At 36.6% G+C, this 18539-nt stretch overlaps 1 protein-coding gene across 1 annotated transcript in view; it reads left to right on the top strand.

Annotated features, from left to right (window-relative positions):
• Positions 1 to 18539, top strand: part of LOC149083490 (dynamin-binding protein-like) — an 82542-nt gene that overhangs the window by 22804 nt on the left and 41199 nt on the right. The window contains exons 2-9 of the mRNA XM_089234010.1: positions 2611 to 2900; positions 4447 to 4714; positions 4969 to 5952; positions 8754 to 8827; positions 13925 to 14044; positions 14176 to 14222; positions 15141 to 15285; positions 16891 to 17032. Coding sequence (XP_089090136.1) covers positions 2633 to 2900; positions 4447 to 4714; positions 4969 to 5952; positions 8754 to 8827; positions 13925 to 14044; positions 14176 to 14222; positions 15141 to 15285; positions 16891 to 17032 — 2048 coding nt within the window. The 5' untranslated portion in view covers positions 2611 to 2632. The remainder of the gene's footprint in view (positions 1 to 2610; positions 2901 to 4446; positions 4715 to 4968; positions 5953 to 8753; positions 8828 to 13924; positions 14045 to 14175; positions 14223 to 15140; positions 15286 to 16890; positions 17033 to 18539) is intronic.

Here is an 18539-nt window from a genome sequence, read left to right as displayed (position 1 = left end):
TTCGAACTAAAGATGCGGGCGATTCGTCCGCATCTTCAGTGCTCGTTTGAAAGGGTATGCGGACCCGCATCCGCATCCGCTCCGTGTGAAAGGGGCCTAACAGTTGCAGAATGTTTTGAAGTTAAATACAGTACTTAAAAAAAGTTCAGTCCTGTGATGATTAAGAATTTTTTTAATCGTAGTCTGCTTTCCTGACGAGTGCCGTTTGTTCGCTGCCAAATCTCGCCATCTTTGCGGATTATGTTGATTCCTGTAGCTGCTTTTTGTTGCTCAATGTATTTAATTGCAGTTTCTAGAGCCTTAACTCCGCCGTTATGTGAAATTGCCGTTTATGTGAAAGCCCAATGCTTGTAATAAAGCTGGTGCTTGATCTTTCTTTTTCTTACTGTGGGACGTCGGATAATACGGAAGGTCGGATAAACGGGACTCTACTGTATGTTCGAATTGATGAACGGCATAGTATTCTACTGAAGACACAGCAACAAAAAAGAGTTAAAATAAATTGATTTTACACATGACATCCAACTAGTGCCGTCTTAATGCATGGGTCCGACCGAGCACGGCCCAGAAACCTCAAGTGCAGAGGGGGGTCTCATGAAAATGAGATCTGGTTCAAATTATCGAGAGTAAGCATTTCTAGCAAGGTGGGGGAATCAAGGTGGGTCAGAAAAATCATTTTAGCAGAGGGCCTATGATATATGCTATTTTTTAAATATATTTTATTTATTTTTTTTAACATTTATTTTTTGTAAAAAAATACATTTTTTCTGTGAACGAATACGAAATTTCTGACCTGAATTTTTTTTGCGAATAAATGCGAAATTTATGATTTTTAAATTTTTTTTTGCAAAATTTCAGAATTTTTTGTGCGAAATTTACGTATCCCTAATGATGACAAATTTTGCGATCTTAACCCTATAGAATGATAAAATATATGTATGAACTGTAATGTATTTATAGTGTATCATATAGTATGCTTTATCATGCTTACGAACGACGTGACACTTGGATATTATGCATAATTGCCGGTAAAAGTGGTAAATTTAGGGAAATTTATCACAATTACTAAAATGCTTGGTGGGTATGCATAATAATAATGGGTTACTATGTGCAATAACTGTATTCATCACATTTACTGTAATATATAATGCACCATTAGGGGTTACCAGTCAACACATTTATGACTCCATTTTAATTGTCCATATATCTTTGTACAGTACTGTTTGTTTTTGAAAAGTATGGTTTTTACTTTCTCTTCATGACAATATTGCAACACAATACAGAGATAAGCTGTGTCTTCTTTAATTCACATACCTTGCAATCTTTCTGGAGATTCCCAGAAAACCAGAACCGATGTTGGCTCCAGGAAGTGCAGTCAACAGAGAATGTCCTATTTGCCCAGACTAGTTTGGGATTCCAATAGGAAGAAAACTGCATTAACCATTCCAATATACACATCATTGACCATTGTTCTCTTCGTGAAAGCTAATGCCATGAATAGGAAAATGGGTGGGAGTCATTTCCTTCATTAACAGAGAAATTGAGGATATAGAGCATAGTTTCCCAAACTTTTTGTTCCATCGTCTCCTTCTACAGAATTTTTTCTTTCTCATTGCAACCCCAACTCAAGCGAATCCATAGGGTCCTATGTTATCCACCTAGCTTTTATCCCCCCCATCCCCAGATCATTCCATCTCCCACTTTGGGAAACACTGATATAGAGGAACATTATGCGCAATGCTATGATAAAACCAGGGGTCCCATGTTAACAATGTTTCTCGCATGATAAATTATAATAAATGAGAAAGGAGATTTTATTATATATGTTTTACTATTGTTCACAAATTATTTTACCTGTTTATGCCGATACTCAAAATCTCGTAAAAATGCGGGAACCCCTTCTGTTGAAAAGCACTCTTTGATATCACCCAATGGTAAGTCTCAACATTTAAAGGCTTCAAAATATTTCGGAAACGTCAATAGCCTATTTGTTTCAAAACTGCTGCAAGATAGATTAATGGAACACTTATTTAAAGTTATTAACAGACAACAGTTTATCACCATATGACCAAGTCCTAAATTCACAGAGATGGCGAATGGGTGGCTGAGAAAGTGACTGAGAAAATGATAAACCAAGTAAAAATGATTGCAAGAGCTGGTAAGCCATTAAATTATTCGCTCGATCTCACCTTTCTTCATCATTCACTTGTTTATTGGCTCATTTCACTAGTCGTCGATTTGCTTTTTAATGAATTTTGCTGTCTGTGAAATGATGCCAATGAATTTTTATGCCAAAAGCAAAGAATTTCTCGGACTGGGACATAACACTTCTCGTAACATCACTCGCATTGCATTGTGCAAAACACATCAAACTCACTTTTAAACTATGCGGGATGTATTTTTTGCAGTCTTTGTAACCTATTATTTGACAACGCTATGTATATGATTAAGCCTCTCTCTCCACAGCTTGATTAAAGCAGGTTTTAAATACTTACCAATCAAAGTAAGAGAATCCATGTTCAGTTACAGGTGTGTGTAAAAGTATTGCGGCTGCTACCCACTTAGTAATGTTGTCGATGGTAAAAAACCATTTAATTTTTCTTATTGCAGGCGTTAATTTTAACTAGATAAGATGGAACCTGGCGCTATTGGGGAAGCAGTGGATGACTTCGTGGCCGAAAATGAAAAGGACCTGCCGCTTCAGACAGGTGACATAGTGCTGGTCACAAAAAAGCTGGATGCGCAGTGGAGCCTTGGACTTTGCAATGGCAGGGAAGGAACTTTCCCATCGAGCTACGCAAAAGTACTCCCCATTCCGCCTCTAGAAGACGACCAAGTACTTTTTGCACCCATAAGTGAATATGTTCCTGAATTTCCTGAAGATCTGTCGTTCAAGAAAGGTGGTGTATGACTAGTTATTTACCCATGCTGTTTTTTTGATTGCTGTCAAATTTTAAATTCTTTTTAGTGCAAGCATGCTATTACTATTGAACCCTACAACGCACTTTGTACACATTCCTCTGCAGAATTTCTAACGAATTAGCACGAATTGTGGCCTCTAACATATTTATGTTAGAAATGCTTGTTTCGTGTTATACTGGTGCTGTCATCTGGTTTCTATATTTTTGTATGAAGATGGTAAATGCTTGAATTATCATGTAAATTATGAAATTTGTGAGAGTTGTGACAGATGATTGAATTTTAATGTTACATAAGTATCATGTTGAAGGTCTGTTTGCTCTTTAGAGACTACTACTACACCATACATGTACCTCGTCTATATTCCTCGGCAGAACCTCTAACAAATTGGTATATGGTGGAATGTGCATGTACATGTAGTGAAACCTGACATGAAGAGTTTTTCTGTGTAATGCTGTCATCTGCCACCAGTTTTTCCTAACCATGAGTGAAGTGTTAGAAAAAACTCTTTAGAGACTACTTTACTGCACACCAAATCCGGCCATATATCGCCATACAGCGATTTCCAACCAGTGCAGCTGGGTGGGAAATGAAGGCTTCATCCATCTGTGGTCGCCCCAGGCTTAGTAGGTAAAGAACTTGCTTCTCTGACTGGATTTGAACCTGTGGACCTAGACGGTAACCTTCATAGTGGAAGGTGAGCATCTTACCACTGCGCCACTCGAGTGCCTCTTTAGAGACTAGGACTGACTTCTTCAAATGGGAGGGACCGGCTTGCATTTGCTCCTCGAAACCAAGAAACGGCAAAGAATCAACTGTCAAATCAATCCTCACAGAGAAAGTCCAGCCCAATGCCCAGATGACCGCACCGCAGAATTGCAGTCGTGATACTAGATAATATTTTTGACTGTATTAAGCATTGTTTATACCATAGATCAGTGACCTAAAAAAGTGGGCACTATCGTCCCCCTGAGGATGATAAAAGTTTAGAGGATAGAAGCTTTAAGTTTAGTATAGGAACCTATGTTTTTGGTTGAAATTGGGGCACGATGAGAAGAAAAATTTTTTATCAAGAAGGGAGCAATGAGACATAGTTTGGAAAACTATGCAATCACAGTGAAGCCCCTCTTAACGGACACCTGTCAGATGTATGCATCTCAAACCCCTGATTTACAGTCACCCATCTTGCAAAAAAAAAAATTTGTCCCGCCAGTGTCTGCAAAAGGGAGGTTTTAGTGTATCTGACCTGTAAAACCTGAGGGGGGGGGGGCATAATTGAAATCCAAGCATGTGGGCAGAGTTGGTGGGGAGGAATCAATCGCTGGTTTTTGTTTATTAAAAATAGTCACGTTTTTGTGTGTGGTAAACTGAAGTTTTCATTGAATCAAATCAGCATATTTGAAATCGGAAACACATTGAAAAATATTTTTTTTGCAAAGTAATTTGCAATTACTTATGATGCAATCTTGCTGTTAGATCAATTTTCTGAAAACATTGTATAAAATGCATATATTTTCCAATATGTAGGCGATCTTGTTGTCGGCCTTCAAGTCGTGGATTCAAACTGGTGGAAAGGGGAAACGTGGAGAGAAGGGAAATTTGTTGGAAATCACGGTATTTTCCCTCTGACATTTGTATGGAAAATTGATCGCGACCTCTTGCAAAAACCTGCCGAGAAAGTTTCCTTGATGGCTCGTGTAAAGATGGATCTCAAGGCCATGGAGAAGGAGGAGATAGATCTGACCAAAGGCGATATTGTACGTGTAACAGAGAAAATAGACAAGCGCTGGTACCGGTGAGTAATTCATGGAATTGCTGAGTATTTAAATTGCAATAATGAACATGAATGAGTGTATCATTCATGTTCATAATATCACAGTCATATGTTCTATATTTACAATGTCTTATCATGTCATAGTTTATAATTGATACATGACCGCTTGGGACTTTTATTACGATAGGAAATTTCTATTTGAAACAGGCTTTTCTGTGCAGAAATAGGCAAATTGTAAAATTATCTTGAGCTCATGACTTCATATTCTGTTTCAGTGGTGAATGCAATGGGCGAACTGGTATTTTCCCAGCTCAATTTGTTGATCTGATAACGAATGGGGTTCAAGAGGTACCCGTTCTTACTTCAGCGGGTGAACATCAAAAGGAAGAGAAAGAATCGCTCGTAACAAGCAATGATTTCAATACATATGGCTACGATTGTGTCAATAGCGGCATCAGTTCCTATTGCCAGACCAAGTATCGATTCGAAGCAAAATTCGATAATGAGCTGAGCTTTCCTCCTGGCCAAATCGTGATTCTCTACAGGCACGTGAATGAAGATTGGTTGGAAGGCGAGTTTGATGGGAAAATTGGTTGTTTTCCCAAGAATCACGTCGAAATAATAGTTGACTGTAGTTCTGAAAACAAGTCGTCATCTCAAGCTCTCCAGACAATGAGGTACCCTCCTGACACTTATGCCATGGTGTCATCCGATTTCGATCCACAGTCAAAAGATGAAGTGAAATTGTCAAAGGGTGATACCGTTATATTGATACAAAGAATCAACGAGACTTTCATAGAAGTGCTTACAGAAGATTATAAGACATGTCTGTGCCCGGCTTCCTGCATAGAAGAGATTGGTTCGGCACCAGATATGTTGCCACCATCTTATTCTGAGGTAGTGAAGTCGGACAGAGAAAATTTATCTCTCAACCAAAACATGAAGGGGCTGAGTGGCTGTGATATCAGTAGTTTTCCTTGTCGTGACAGACCCGTTTCTTATCCGTCTTCAACTTCCTCAGCATTAAATGATGTTCCTTTCAAAGCTTCTTACAGTATTGATGCAAAAATTGCTGAGAACCTCTCGCTTTTGGATTTGAGTTGTTCATCGGAATCATCACATAACAGCAGCAGCCACCAAAGTTCTTTCAGGTCATCATCACATCTGAGTGATCGGAGTCCGTCAGCACACGACAGAAGCAACTTGAGTAGCAACCAAAGTTTGTCGCCAATATCTTTCACAGTGACAACAGATGGCAGGTGAGTTCATGAAATTTTTTTTTTGTATTTCATTTTAATCACTGAAAGTTGAACTGCGAAAATAATATTTTTTGACGTGGAAGTCTCAATTTCCGTAGAAATAGCACAAAAGTTTAGCTTGAGAGAATTGGTATTGGTTGAGATACACTAGTGTGCAAAATCAAAGGCTAAGTAAAGAAACCAGATCAAAAACAGAAGCAATTTGATTACAAGGTGACAGAAATGGTGACTGTAATGAAGTCAGGATCCCATGAAAAAGAAAAATTCACACAACAGGATATTCAAATCGGGTAAACATTCAGAAACAGTGCACTTTTAATAATTTTGTTCCTATACTTTAAAGTAAGTAATTAACAAATTATAATTTTATTCCGTGGCTTCTGTGTATGTCGAACATAAGTGGATACAGAGTTGATCCCCCTCCCCCGGGTCCAATAAAATTTTTTATTATTGACATAAGTTGGAGGAAGGAAGTGGACATTTGCATTCCTATTACACACCCTGGGTGATTTCTCCTCCTTCAATTCAAGGAATCTGCATGTTACAGAATATGTATTTAATTCCAAAGACATTCATTCAGAAATGGGATAAAATACAGTAATACCCTGGTTTTATGAATTTTTGGGCTAATTTTTATTGAGATGGATGTTTGTGCTAAAATAAAGCAGTCGCATCATGATCTGAATTATAGCAGCAATCATCATCAGAATTACTATCACTCGAGCCCGATTAACTCATGTCTGCCCGAGGTACTTTTTCCAGGTGTACCTCCGTTTCTTTTTCTGAAAGTTTTTGAATCTCATTTCATGTAAAATGAAGGATTCAGCTGATAGAAAATGGAGTGAAAAAAAAATGAGCCTATTTTTTCAAAGCACACGTTTTTTCATTGCAAGACTCTTAGCATCAAACTGAACAGTCGGGACACATTCTAGGAGCTTATCTTTTTCATCTGCATGTATCAGACACAGAAATGAGCTAACCAAATAACAAATGAATGGGGGACATCTATAAACGGGCCTGGCTTCAGTACACTGAAGCTGGTGATGGTTGTGCATATACACTGCTGGCCACCGTAAATGCAACACCCTGAAGGAAGCATGCAAATAATATGAAATTTACAACATGCATTAGCGTAGGTGAGATATGCAAATGATTAGAATTTCAGCGCAGACGCACATCACGCGCACCTGTGGGGCCACTTCAAAGCGCTATTTAAGGCTTGGAGATTTCGACGATTTGAAGTACGGCAATTGTGTTTTTCTAGTGGTTTTTTCAAAAAAACGATCAATTATGCCTCGTAGAAAACAGCGATCATCTTTTGATCAAGTATCCGAGTTCGACAGAGGAAGGATAGTGGCCTACCGAGATTGTGGATTATCTTTCAGGGAAATCGGTAGTCGTGTTGGACGAAACCAAACAACTGTAATGTGGATATGTGATCGTTGGATGCAGGAGGGTACGACGGACCGACGTGTTCAATCGCATCCACCTCAGTGCACCACTTCACGTGATGACAGGCGTATTGTGCATATGGCAGTAACGGATCGCTCAGCCACATCACGAACCATAGCACAGCACATTCAGTCTGTACCGCATCATCCAGTGTCTGCGCGTACCATTCGACGCCGTTTACAGCAGAGTGGTCTGTCCGCAAGACGTCCATTGCTTCGTCTACCCTTGACGCAGAACCACAGATGTCTCCGCCACCAATGGTGCGATGGAAGAAGGATGTGGACGGCACAATGGAATGAAATCGCCTTTACTGACGAGTCACGCTTCTGTCTGCAACACCACGATGGTTGGATTCGAGTCTGGAGACACTGTGGAGAGAGGATGCTGAACAGCTGCGTTATGCACCGCCACACTGGTCCTGCACCGGGTATTATGGTATGGGGCGGTATTGGATATCACTTTCGCACTCCTCTAGTACGCATTGCCGGTACTTTAAAAAGCCAGCGCTACATCTCCGAGGTGTTGGAGCCAGTTGTCCTTCCTTACCTTCAGGGCTTGCCCACAGCCATATTTCAACAGGATAATGTGCGACCACACGTGGCACGCATTGTCCAAAGGTTCTTCTTCAATCGCCAGATTGAATTGCTTCCCTGGCCAGCTCGCTCTCCGGATCTTTCGCCGATAGAAAACATGTGGTCCATGGTTGCTCAACGATTGACCCAGATTACATCCCCAGCTGCCACACCAGATCAATTTTGGCAACGCGTGGAGGCTGCTTGGTCTGCTGTACCCCAAGAACACATCCAAAGTCTCTTTGAATCAATGACGAGGCGTGTGGCAGCGGTGATCTTCAACAATGGCGGCTACTCTGGCTACACTTCACAGAAGTCTATAAATTTAATCATTTGATGCTTGGTCAACATGTTATCTACAAAATAAATATTGTTGCGATATCTCTTGTCTTTCTTGGTGTTGCAATTTGGGTGGCCAGCAGTGTAGTATGAAATAAAAAGATATTTAGTATCTCTCATTTTTCTGTAAATTCTCATTTCCCAATTACAAAGCTGTTTGTTGTGCCTTTGGCCAGTTCTTGTGTTTTTTTATAGCGCTCTTTGATGTTTAAAAACTTATCTTTAAATTTTGGTTCGTATCTCAAACAAATTGGACAATTTTCCATAGAAGCCTATGAGAAATCTTGTTTCTGCTAATGAACATGATTCCGGAAGGAATTATCTTCGTTATCCGAGTTATCACTGTATTCTCGTACTACAGAGTATATTGGTTTTCATTGTTCAATGAAAATCTTATGATTGCTGCTTTTCTTAATTTATATTTCTGTTACCATTCAGCGTGGACGACAAATGCTCAAAATGGTTCGGCAATAAAGAAGTTACTGCATGGGATGTTGAAGATGAATCATCAAGTAAGTTGCACTTTTTTGTTTAGTACTTATTAGCATTTAATAGTTTTTGATATATTCACAATCGATCGTGTTTTGTTTTATATCGCAACATGTTTCTATCTTAAATGGGATGCAAATATGTTAATGTTGTGATAATATGTATCTGTTTAGGCTTCTGTGGCCACCATAGATGAAAGACAGCATGTCTCTTAAGAGCTTTAGGTTGCTTCTCATTGTTTTCCAACACTGGAAGCTAGCATCTTAGGAAGTTTTGAAATAGCATACACAGTAAAAGAATCGTTACTATGAGAGCTCATGATCACATGGAAAATTGTCGTTATAACAGACTTCTCATTACTGGCAAATTTATATTTTTTGCTCTGTCAGGTTATGAATTGTAGAAAACTGTTACTTTATCTACGTTAAATTATATTTTAGATAATTCCATTCTAATATTAGAGAATGTGAACAGAACTTTTCAGTCATGAAAATTAATTTTTGATCTCGTGACACTTGATCCTCAAAGGTGTTTTTTTTTGCATAGAATTTTATACAATAGACTCTAATCCAGCACATTGAACCAGGGTGTGCAGGATTATCAAAATCGCTGGATTACTGGAAGTTAGTGGGAAAAAGCCCATTTGAATAACAGTAGATGCCGCTTATTAGAATAACAGATAATACTATCATTCAGAGATTGTTATGACTTTTGCAAAATATGGAACAGACCAATACATTTAGACCAATATCATATTATGATATTGGTCTAATTATCATAGACCAATATCATTAGACCAGTATCATAACATCATATTGGTCTGTTCCATATTTTGCAAAAGTCATAATCTCAGAATGATAGTATTATCTGTGATTCTAATAAGCTGGGCATGTACTGTTATTCAAATGGGCTTTTTCCCACTAACTTCCAGTAATCCAGCGTTTTGATAATCCTGCATACTCTGGGTCGATATGCGCCAGATTAGTGAGGCTACTGCTTTGATATTTATAGTTATAAGGATTACGATTTATGTCAGCATTTTTTTTTCTGTCACCAGTTTTTAGTGCAAATTTTGATGCTGAGGTTGAACCAGGCCTTCTTTCTCGATAAATGATCATTATTAACCTGCAAGACTATATATTCAGGAAGTCCTTGCTGAGACAATAGTTTTCGTACTGGGTTCACAATGCCCTATTTGGACAGTAGTAGTTGCTAAAATCCACATATGCATGAAGTTACTTTTGCAATGGCCCACCTGTTGTGAATACAAGTGTACTGTAAAAACAGAATCTTCTTGCTTCAGTTCTTGGTTAGTTTCTTTCACCAGACCAGATTGTCTGGTGTACTAGAGCAGGTAGACCTTCAACATAATTATAAAACATGAAAATTCAAACATTTACCATCTTTGCTTCAAAATATGAAAAACAGATAGAATCTCCAGCAAGGACACGAAACAAGGACAACTCTAACAACATAAATGTTAAGGCCATGCATACACATATATAACGTGTTCGGACATGTACTGATTCATTAGAAATTCCTCAGAGGAATGTGTACGAGGTGCATGGTTGGTTAAGTAAGTAGTAGTAGACCAGATGCCCAGTCCGCTGGAAGACCTTCTCAGGTTATCTATAGAATGCATCATAAATGAAAAAATTATCATAATTCATAAAGCATATAAGATAATTTCATCCAAATGCCTCATAATGGCTGGATTATAATAATAAATGTGGGATTTTAGCTTAAAGCAAAAAAAAAAAATTTTAGAAAAATATAAGAAAAGACAACCAAGAAAAGAAAACGCCACACAATTGAACATTTTGCAATGAGTTGTGTGGAAAAGAACTGATTGTCCTGTTTTTTAACATTCTGTTAGATTAAACTGTAGATATGGTCATCATATTTGCTTTTGCATTTCTTTCAGATATAGTTAGTAATCGGTTATTGTTATCAGAAACCTCACCTAGAATTCCTATGTGATTACATTAAGCGCCGTGAACTGTATGAAATTCCGGATACAGACATACAGTGACATGTTTTCCTCTTCTGTGCTTGAGGAAAAAACGCTGCATTGCTGTACGGGCAGGATTAGTGCACAGCCGGATTAACGAGAGTCTGCTGTATTCTCAAATAGATTTAGCCTACTAGTTAAATAACTGAAATTATCAATTATTATATCATTGCTAACTTCTATGGCTTCATGAACTCATTAACATTTTCTCCGTAAATTATTTAAGTTTTAAGTTAATGATTAAGTTTTTTTAAATAAGTTTAAATAAGCCAGTGGAGAATTAAATAAGCCAGCCTTGGAGAATTTAAAATCAAATAGAATTGCCAATATTTTGTGCGCATTGTAGGAAAGCCTAAAAATAGGAAGAAAGGGGAGGAAAAACTTTCTTCTTCTGTGTTCATTCTTTGTACCTCAGAAGTACCTCAGAGTATTGTTTAAGAGAAGCATGTGTGCGATGATAAGGGATAATAATCCATCATTTTTAGTTTAAGTTTTGAAGGGAGAGAAAGAAAAACTAGCATTCTCTCTCAAGAATTTTTTTGATGTTATGGCGAAAAAGTTCCAATTTACAACTTGATATAATTGAGAGAATACTTTTGTATCTTTAACATTATATCTTTGACAATCACTTGCAAATCACTCATTATAAGTCATACTTGTTATAGTGGACTTTTACTGTATTTATTGACTAATTAGCATATAGTTGTATACTGACAGCCATCACAGGCTACTATTGAATTTTTTTTCACTTACTGCCTAGAGATGCTAGCCACTAGTATTGTAAGAAATGTTTTTGTATGTAAATGCTGATTATTGGAAGATTTATTTTTGCTTGAGAATGTACTCAAAATTAGGAAGACCCTAGAAAAAAAAGGAAAAAAAAAAAAAAACGCTTTATACAGGAATATAATTGTTGTATCAAACATGTGTAACTTCCAATTCTTTTTTAGACAGAGTGATTTTTCAATAAATTTTCACTTGTCCCCTCGAGCAAGAAAAATATCAAGTAGAAACTCAGGGACAATGACCGAACAACTAGATATTTTTTAAATTCTATTTATACTGCATGCATGTTTGTGTCAGATGAGGACAGTAAAATTGGAGAGGTGCATTTTACTTAGCTAATAATCAGTTCTTAGTGAGTAGCTGTATTTATATGTTGTAGGGGTGTGAAAGTTGTCTAGAGAGTATCGGGCAAGAACAGTTTTGGAAATATAGCTTTTATTACAGCACAAATCACCTGGTCAGTGTATTCATCAATTTCTTTTTTCATTTAAATTGTGCATATGTGCAATAATTACGTAATTTCATGACTTTAAATGCATCTTGCATTGTCAGAATTTTGTTCCTTTGAAATTTGCAAACAACGGACCATTTGAGTTATTGTTAATACTGTGTTTTGCAATTTAAACAGGAACACCCTCTGATGTCGTTACCCCTCTTTTACACACAAATTTTTATGTGCAGCGAGTGTCCGCAAAAAAAAAAGGTTTCATTGTAGTATCATTCACATCATTGCTTTCTGTTCAGTATCTGTTGTGATGTTACATATTTAAGAATTAATTTTCATTTTACCCAACTCTTGCATTGGATAAAGCCTGGTGGGGTTGATAAAATACTTGCCTACTGTACCAAATAAGGATTTTTTTTTGGAATTCAATTCAGTTAACTAACACGGTATGCTGCCACAAAGTCCTTGTACAGTCGAAGAAAACATTATCATGAATCTTTATTCTTCAAAATATATGCTCAGCTATTAAAAATTGACTGGTGCCAAATTTTTTTTTAGTTGTCTATCAGATAAAGCTGTACACGTTTTTAAGAAGTCTCTGAAAACTTCATGAACACAAATACAGAATTTGAAGCCGCAACAGTGAATTACCCGATACATTGTTTTATACAGTCAAATCCTGTTATAATGAACTCCAAGAAACTGGGGAAATGACTTTGTTAAAATAAAATTTCTTTATAAAGAGATTCCAGGTTTTTGTATTGTTCCTATGTAAACTTATATGGGGGATAAGAAATGTTTGTTAGAACGATATTTTAACTATAGTGGTATTCATTAAAATGGGATTCAATTGTATAATATTATTTAAATACAGGGTGATTATAAAAAAACTATCCTGACATATGGGCCCCTAACTATCATACCATTCACAGAAACTGAATGAAATTTTGGCATAAGGTATTTTGATGTATGCGCTCAAGAATGATATGGAAAACAACAGTGTCACTCTAACAGTTACGGTTACAGTGAGAAAATTTCGAAAATATCAAATGGCAACACCAAGTTTTTTGTATTGGAATGTGATCTCCATTGTGAAAAACCCTAAATAGCGTTCGAACGGCAACTGTAGCATGAATATCACCGGCGGTAGATAGGCTAAAAGTGAGGACAACCAATAAGGACAGAGAAGCAGCATAAAATAAAGCATTTTATTGTGTTTCACAAATTTTCCACATGACCTTGTGGAGGACTAATCAGGCTGGGATCTCAGCCGAAGAAACGGTGTGACGAATGAAACAAACTTTAATGCTCTGGTGCACGGCAAAGTCCTTTTTACTTTTTCCTTGCCTAGCTCCGGGGATTTTCGTGCTACAGGTGCCATTCCAACACTATTTAGTGTTTTTCAGTATGGAGATCGCATTCCAATACAAAAAACTTGGTGTTGCCATTTGATATTTTCGAAATTTTCTCACTGTAACCATAACTGTTAGAGTGACACTGTTGTTTTCCATATCATTCTTGAGCGCATACCTCAAAATACCTTATGCCAAAATTTCATTCAGTTTCTGTGAATGGCATGATAGTTAGGGGCCCATATGTTGGGATAGTTTTTTTATAATCACCCCCGTATTTTAAAAATTCAGAACATAACCGTTCCTTCCCCCACTCCGATTCATGCCTAAGCCAACAAAAGCCATTCAATTGCATATTACTCATGTTGATGGATAACATGTATCAATAATTATCATGTAATCGATGCTGCATAAACTATAATTATTTGTCTCTTTTGAAGCTGAACTCTTACACAGATTTGACATTCCATGGATCTATTCTCATAAATCTTGTTTATTTGTAATTTCTTTTTGTAAACTTACCCAGGGACTCGTGCTTCAAAGGCTCCTGTCAGACCCCCTCTTCCAGCAAATGCTATCCCTGCACAGAGAGTGGGAACTTCAGACTATAGCTTCTCATCTGTTGGTCAAACTGGTACTTTAAATGGTAATTTTCTTAATGTTTAAATCTATTTGAGGTGAAGTAATTAATGTAGAGCAATCTCATCAATGATGGCACATGACCAAATAAAATGTTTCGTGTACAGTAATGTTTTGTGATTTATTAACTTTTTCTAGCAGATGCATTGAAGCAGAGGTTAGCGGAGAAAGAGGCAGAATTGAAGGTTTGTAAATTTGTTATTCCTTATTTTGATGACTGGATTGGCGAAATTTCAGTGATTGTTCTGTGAATATCAAGACAGCACTTTTTTAATCTGATAAGAAATTCAAAGTAAAAAGTAATGAATGCACTATAATACTGTTAACATTTTGTTTTCAACCAATTTTTGAAATTTTCATATAACTAAAGGTGCATCATGCTATGTGTTGCCCTTTAGTGGTTTGCTAAAATTCCCAATCAATGTGTACTGATGTCAAGAAATATTTTATTTGCGTGCCAAGCAATGTGACTATATGAAAGTTAAACTTGGGAGTACTTATAAGGACAGTCGGTACATTAAGAGACTTGAGTTGCGTATCTTGGATTCTGTATAGAAAAAGCGTTGCAATTGCAATCTGTTTGTCCTCGAGAGGGGAGAAGAAGTGGAAAAAAGCAGAAGAGAAGCGAAAGTTTGGTGTGTTTATTTGTTACTCCCTTGGTCAAGTAAGCATGTGTAGACATACCTTAATGATTAATTGGCAATAAATTGTAGGTCCCAGGCTAATTAGCCCTATGTGCAGAAAATGACTGGTGCAACAAAAATGATAATGATCCTTAATGATTGCTTCTGTTTGGAATGTGTTTGCCACCTGCATAAATCTTCAATAATTTGCCTTGGACGGATGGTACCTAATTTTGTAGGCAAAGCGGAAGTGGACTATGTATGTATGTTTGTACATGTCCTGGTGTCATTTTAAGCACGTATGTATATGTTATGTTAATAAATTTCAGTTTGCATTATCAGGTTTTAAGGTCTGCAATGTAGATTTGATTTATGTACTTCTGTCCAATGAAGTGTCTTAGATTCATGTTTATATCACATCTAGTGAAAATCCAGATACGATATGTTTCAAAAGAAATTTGTTGTCTTTCTTGAATGCAGAAACTGATAGCATGCAGGTCGAAGTTGGAAAATGAGAAACATAGCAGTCAGAATGATAAGAGTGTTAAGAACATAATCCAGTCTGATGTTCTGAGGTTTAACAAAGAAATTCAAAATTTAAATGATGAAATCAATACCTTGAAGAGTAAGTATCTTCAAATACTTTTCATTTGAAGTGTGAACTTGTCTCTTGATGATATATAGATATATGTAAATGCTTCCACTAAATATGTATATGCTTCCACTATGTAAATTTTTTATTCGGCTTTAAGCAAATAAAGAATTGTTCATTAATACTCAGACTATAGAGAATACAGGGAGTTACTCGATATTCTTTGAGAAATTCGTACTCTTTAAATTCCAATGCAATTCTAAGATCATTGTCGAGGTGGTGACAATTACTAAGTGGTGATGAATTAAGCATGGTTTAGTTCACCAGGACACCATTTTAACACTAGCACAACAAAAGCAGTCATTCCTTCTGCAGATCGTAAAGATCTCTTGGGAGTATGTGATGGTCACATTATTATTGAAATTAATTTTCTCAAGCATATTATTGTGCTTCAATTCTCATCAGTGAACTGTCAAGTGAAAATGAAGCCACAAATTACAAGAGCTCAAGAAATCATTGTCAAACCTCATTTTAAGGTAAAATGTGGGATTAGTCTTTGTCGTAACAAGCCCTTTGGTCCAAAATTCCACAAGAATTTTGTACTTGTACATGAACAAGGGTTTATTGCAAAAATAAATCGGAAACTGAATAGATACTGTTTTAAGAAGTGTAAAGAAAATTTACAGTTGTAGTGAAAATTACAATAATTATATTTTATCTTGATTTTTTTCCCTATTCCAGTAAAAATAACTATCTGTTGCACTAGGTAGTTCGAAATTCATGTCGTTCCAGTGCTAAAGAAAGTACATTGACTTTTGAGAGTCCACAGTGTAAGCTGATGAAGCTTTTAAAGACTGAAATCATGCCATGAATAAGAAATGAAATCCCAAGGCTTAGATGCTTGGCTTGTCAGTTTCATACCTGAAGTTCAACCTTATTGCCAATGTTTAAAAGAAAGTTTAATGTGATGCTCATTGAAGACAATTCTAAATTAATTTTGACCCACAGGTATAAGTTTTTTTCTAGCTTTCAAAAACAAGCAGTTTACTGTAGTTTTACTACCATGACGCTCATTTGCAAAGAATACTGACTTTTAAGGACTAAGTTGTAGCCACAGGGCAAGTTAGATTTTATGAATTTATCAGTATCAAAATAACTGTTTTCTCCATTTTAATATATTATGCTGGAATAACTATTGTTTCTATTGAAATTTTTACTGAAAGACAGGTGTTTGTCCAAAAATCTTGTTTCAATCAACTAACATTTATGTACGAAATCATACCTATCAGTACCGTTTTAATGCATGCCCCTCCCCTGAGCACAGTCCAGGGGCCTCAAAAGAAGGGGGGCTCACAAGAATAATTGGTAGAGATTTTCAAGAATTTTCCAGGTAGGGGATCTCGCGAAAACCACTTGACCAGAGGCCCCATGATGCTCTTAAGGCAGCCATGATACCTGTACTATGCAGATTTGGCTTACATGATTATCGTCAGTTGCACTCATCCTATAACTTTGGGGTGTTACTGTATATAAATCTTTAAGGAAATAATAAAAATGTTAAAATAAAAAAAATAATAAAGATGAATATAAAATAATTGAAATCTGTCAATTCATGACTAGCTTTAACTTATTTTCCAGAGGACTTGCAGTTGTTAGAAGAAACCTCAGCTTCGACAAACATTACCAATGCATCAGTAGCAGTTGCACCCAGTGTACAAAGTTCTGGATCAACTTCTGAGATAAGAGGGGATGAAGAAAGGAAAAGAGCTGAGGAGAGAAAGTGAGCTTCCAAAGTTAATTATACGAGTATCTCGGAGGTGTTAAATGCTACAAAATTGTATTTCTGATTGAATTGATCCAAATATTTTTGACTGATCCTGATTCCTTCCCCCCCCCCCCTTAACCAGTCAACTGTCCAATTAATTTCTCCGAGCGTTACCCGCAGTGCCCACTTTTTTTTGAAGATGTGCACGGTTTTTCCCCTTTTTTTCCTTTTCTTGGAAGTTTGAAATATTAAAATATTTTTTTTATAGCATGTTTTTTTATAACTCGAATGTGTCAATACGCAATATGACATCCCAAAAGGGGGGGGGGTCCATAATGTCCTGTGACTAGAAGAAATGCTGTTGATGGATTTATGTGGAATCATAGTAGTTGAACCTTTGCTAAAAGATATATGAGTAATAAAACAGATGCATCTTCGCAAGGGAATTGGAAACCGAGGAAAAGAAAAAGCGATGGGGATGCAGCTTTGCAAAACATGACAAAGATAATAGTAATAATAATCTCAGACCTTGAAATATAATTTTCAACTCCATCTAGTGATGAGATAATAAAGTAGAAGGATGGCTGTACAGAGATGGCAGCACATGTATGACAAATTATTTCGTCATGTCTATGTGAAAAAGACAGAAAACTCTGTGTGTCTGCAAATGCCGTCGTAGGCAACACCATTACGTATATCAGCGACGGCAAATGCCGTCTTAACCACTTGAATGGTGAAAAAAAATGAAAAAAGTATGCGTGTCTGCAAATGCCGTCGTAGGCACCAACATTACGAATGGCAGCGACGGCAAACGCCGTCGTAACCACTTGACTGGTTAAAAATTAGATACTGCTAATACATAATTGAAATCTAAGCTACATATTCTCGACGCTCATTTTACAAATTTATACTTCAACTATTTTGTAACTAGCAAAGACATTTAAAGGAATTAGAGAACTAGCTTGTATGGAAAAGTGTCAATTTGTAAATTGGAAGTTCATAAAATCAAAAGCGTCAACTGTATATCCATATCTAACTTTAAAGATTCATTGGAATAATGATTTGTAGATTTTTGAATTAAATTAAGACCCCCTAATTATTAGAGCTAATGTCAACCAGACCCACCACGTATTACTGAAACCTCGTTTATCCAGAACCTATAGAATTTTGGTGTTAAATGAAATAAACCCACGATTGGTGGAAATTATGCTTACACAACACTTATATGTAGTGCAATAAAATAATCAAATTAATATATTAAAGTACATGTGAAAGTACTAACAAATATTTACAGTTTACAAAATTTTGAGGATTACACACAGTGCTTTTAAAAATAGTCATTCTCAATGTCTTCTGTCACAGAGCTGTCTTACCATTCCTTAAGCTAGCCCACATCTCTTGTTGTAACTTTAAATTCTGCTCTCCATGATCCTGCAATGAATCATTGCACTCCCAAGTCCCATCCAAATTAAGCAGACAACAAAATGAAATAATCAAAAATCAATTTTTTACCAGAAGACAT

Source organism: Pholcus phalangioides, unplaced genomic scaffold (assembly GCF_987345545.1).
Source record: "Pholcus phalangioides strain wild (caught in Gottingen) unplaced genomic scaffold, Ppha-v1.0 ptg000008l_1, whole genome shotgun sequence".
Lineage (NCBI taxonomy): Eukaryota > Metazoa > Arthropoda > Arachnida > Araneae > Pholcidae > Pholcus > Pholcus phalangioides.
This window is presented reverse-complemented; position numbering and strand designations above follow the sequence as displayed.